The sequence below is a fragment of the Alligator sinensis genome, unplaced genomic scaffold (assembly GCF_000455745.1).
Source record: "Alligator sinensis unplaced genomic scaffold, ASM45574v1 scaffold1368_1, whole genome shotgun sequence".
NCBI lineage: Eukaryota > Metazoa > Chordata > Crocodylia > Alligatoridae > Alligator > Alligator sinensis.
In genome coordinates this window covers 512,413-515,345 of record NW_005842725.1, presented here as the reverse complement: position 1 = coordinate 515,345, position 2,933 = coordinate 512,413, and the positions used below count along the sequence as shown (strand labels likewise).

General features: G+C 52.0%; 1 protein-coding gene across 4 annotated transcripts in view; it reads right to left on the bottom strand.

Annotated features, from left to right (window-relative positions):
- PUS3 (pseudouridylate synthase 3) overlaps positions 1 to 2,927 on the bottom strand; it is a 14,274-nt gene extending 11,347 nt beyond the window's left edge. Inside the window, exon 1 of one of the 4 annotated variants that reach the window (XM_006034325.2) lies at positions 2,885 to 2,927. Coding sequence is in view for 1 of the 4 variants with exons in the window: in XM_014525015.2 (XP_014380501.1) it covers positions 2,416 to 2,496 (81 nt within the window). In the remaining 3 variants the exon portion in view is untranslated. The other 3 variants (XM_025216314.1, XM_014525015.2, XM_025216313.1) reach the window with 3 other exon arrangements.
- Positions 2,928 to 2,933: the final 6 nt, after the last annotated feature.

Below are 2,933 nucleotides of genomic sequence, written 5' to 3'. Positions count from 1 at the left end.
CTGCTGATCAGGAGGGAGCAGTGGGGCTCTCTGCTAATCAGCAGTGGCAGGGGCAACATGCAAGATTAAAAGAGCCAACACACTATTTTTGCTGTAAATTTGGTAGGTCCCTAGTAATCTCACATGACTACTTCCCTCCTCCCGATAGATGCTTACTCTGGTAAGAGTAAGGTAATTGGTTTTGCTTATATTCCTTAGTCTAAACATTTCTGCAAACAAAAAATGGTGATTCTCATCAGAATAAGATTGCATGAGAACGGGGTGGGTTATACGAGTGTAACTGGTAAACACACTCTGATAAGTCAGTTAAGCAAAGAGTAGATGAGACTTGGGAAAGCCAGGGAGGAAAAACAAGCAGTAAAGGAACTGATGGTTAGAAGTAAAAAAGATGAACAACATGCTGAGCGGTGGAGGAAGAGAACAAGAGAATGGGAAAAAAAATGAAGGACTTTTAAAAAAGAAAAAAGTAAAGAAATGCAATAGGGAAAATTATTAAATAGAAATTGGGTAACAGATTAGATACAACACATAGGAAAGGTGATTTGTGTGCCATGTGAAGCATATTTTAATGGTCTTGCCTCTAGAATGCACCATATTGCATCAAGCAATCCTCAAAACTACACAATACCTTAAGAATTGGGGGGGGGAGGAGTCAGGGATTGTTGAAAATTCACAGCATGTATGCAGATAAAAGTATAATTTTTCATAGAATATTCACGGAACTACCATTGATCTTGGCCAATATATCCTGGTAGTTCCGTGAATATTCTATGGAAAATGATACTTTACCCGCACATGGGCGGCAGGCAGGCATACAGCCAGAGGCAGCAGTGTCCTGGGGAAAATGGGCTTCGCCCCCTCAAATGCAGCAAAGGTAGGCTACCCGCTGCATGCTAGGCTCTGCACCCCACTGTGCACTGGGCTCTGCACGCTGCTGCCACTGCTCCAGGCATGCCGCTCCAGAAGCAGCCGCCCAGGCTCTGAGCATCCTGCCTCTGCCGATCTGTGCTGGGCTCTGCTCTGGGAGCCAGCTGCCTTGCGCGACACTATGTGCCTGCTGCCACCAGCTCCCACCCCCAGAGCAGCAGCAGCAGGGTGCAGAGCCCAGCATGTAGCCCACCTTTGCCCCATACACAGATCAGGGGGCATGTGCTCCCCAGGTCTCTCCCAAGATGCAAGCAGCAGCAGGAGCCCCCGTCCTGAGCAAGCTGCCCAGGCTCCGAGCATCCCACCGCCCGTCCTGGTGCCCTGTTCACCCCTGCCTCTGCCCCACTCCCTCCCTCACTGTGGGGGCCCTGACCTCCCCGCCACCCCACACTGCTTCTCCTTCCCCAACTTACCTGCTTTGGTGGGCAGCACTTTGCATGCCGTCTGCCTGCAATCCTGGTCACCTGCAGGCTCTGTGTCTGTGTGTGCCCCTCCCCACCCACTGTAGCAGCCCATGCCTAGGCTGCCCTGTGGCCCTCCATGCTGCCCCATGTTTGAGAGAGCTAAGTCTTCCGCCACCTATGTTTGCACCCCTTAAAAATCATGGCGTGGGGTGAATTTCACGGCTTCCGCACAGTCCGTGAAATTGTGATTTTCTCAGGGCACTGCTTATTAGCAAGTCGGCTTTCAAAAGGACACTAAGACCAGATCACATCTGCTAAAAAAACAACCAAGACCCTTACATAATGGGGGAGGGTCTATTTTGAAACAAAACAGTAAACAGAAGTGCTTGAGAGCTATGAATTTTATTCCCTGAAGCTTCCTAGCACTGGCCAGGTTTGAGAAGGACACCTCCTTGGTAAAGAAGGAGGTGGAGTTGCTGTAGGCCACTCAAGTCTCATTCTGGGAAGATGCATACAAATATCCCTAATCAGAACTGCCAAATCTCAAGACAGACCTCCTAACGTTGAAGAGGGTCTCTGGTGCACCTTGGTTTGCAATAATTAAGATGCTTTACTTACCAAGTTAGACATATTCTGTCATATTAACCCCAAACTCTTTCAGAGGGCCACATTCATACACTTCATACCCTTAGTAATAATTTTGTTGGCCAAATTCTTCCCTCGCAGACACCTCTGCAGCCCCAGCCTTCAGTGGTGGGTGCGCAGATGTAACAGATTAGAACATACCGAATAAAGTCAACATGAAACAATCCTCTTCCTTTAAAAAACTGCATTCTCTCCTCTCCAAAGCAAACACAGCCCCATCTCCCTAGCCCCACCTACACCGAGCACTAAACCAGCCTCTCTCTCTAGCAGGCTGCCCAGTCATCCCAGCTGTCCTTGGCAAGGAGATGTAGTGGACCAACACCACAGAGGCAAGTCACGTCACAACAGCACATGGGGAGGGCAGAGCAGGACCTGCTGTGCCACACAGAAACCAAACTGACCCCTATTTTCAGTGACCAAAAAACCTCTTTCTACCTACTCCCCAGAACAGCAGGCAAACCGCAGCCCCTTGGAAATGAAGAGGTCCCGATACCGTCACCCGGTGAGGAGCTAGGTTCATGCTTTAAAGCTGTACAGAGACTGGAAACACCCTACAAACTAGTGGTTCTCAGCCTTTCCGCACTCCAGGCAGCCCCGGCTGGGCGCAAGGAGTCCCTCACTGGACCAGGGCAGCCCTCAGAAAACGCGGACTCTTCCTTCTCACTCCGGTTTGACTGCTGAAAAACACTAGAGCAATTCTCCTCTAGTGCCGGGGCTGCAGAGACCCAGCGGGTCGGGATGTTTTTAACGCCACGGATTCCTCTCCGTCATCTCTGGCCCTGTGGATCGAGGCCGCGGGTCTCGCGGCGCTAACCCCGCGTGGGGGCTGCCCCGCGGCGCCCCGGGCGCGGGGCGCCTAGCCCGCAGGTCCCACGTGCGCGCGGGCGGCTGCGGCCTCCACGACCTACCTGCGCCGGCGGGACGGGACGGGACGGGGCAGGACAGCGCAGGCCCCCA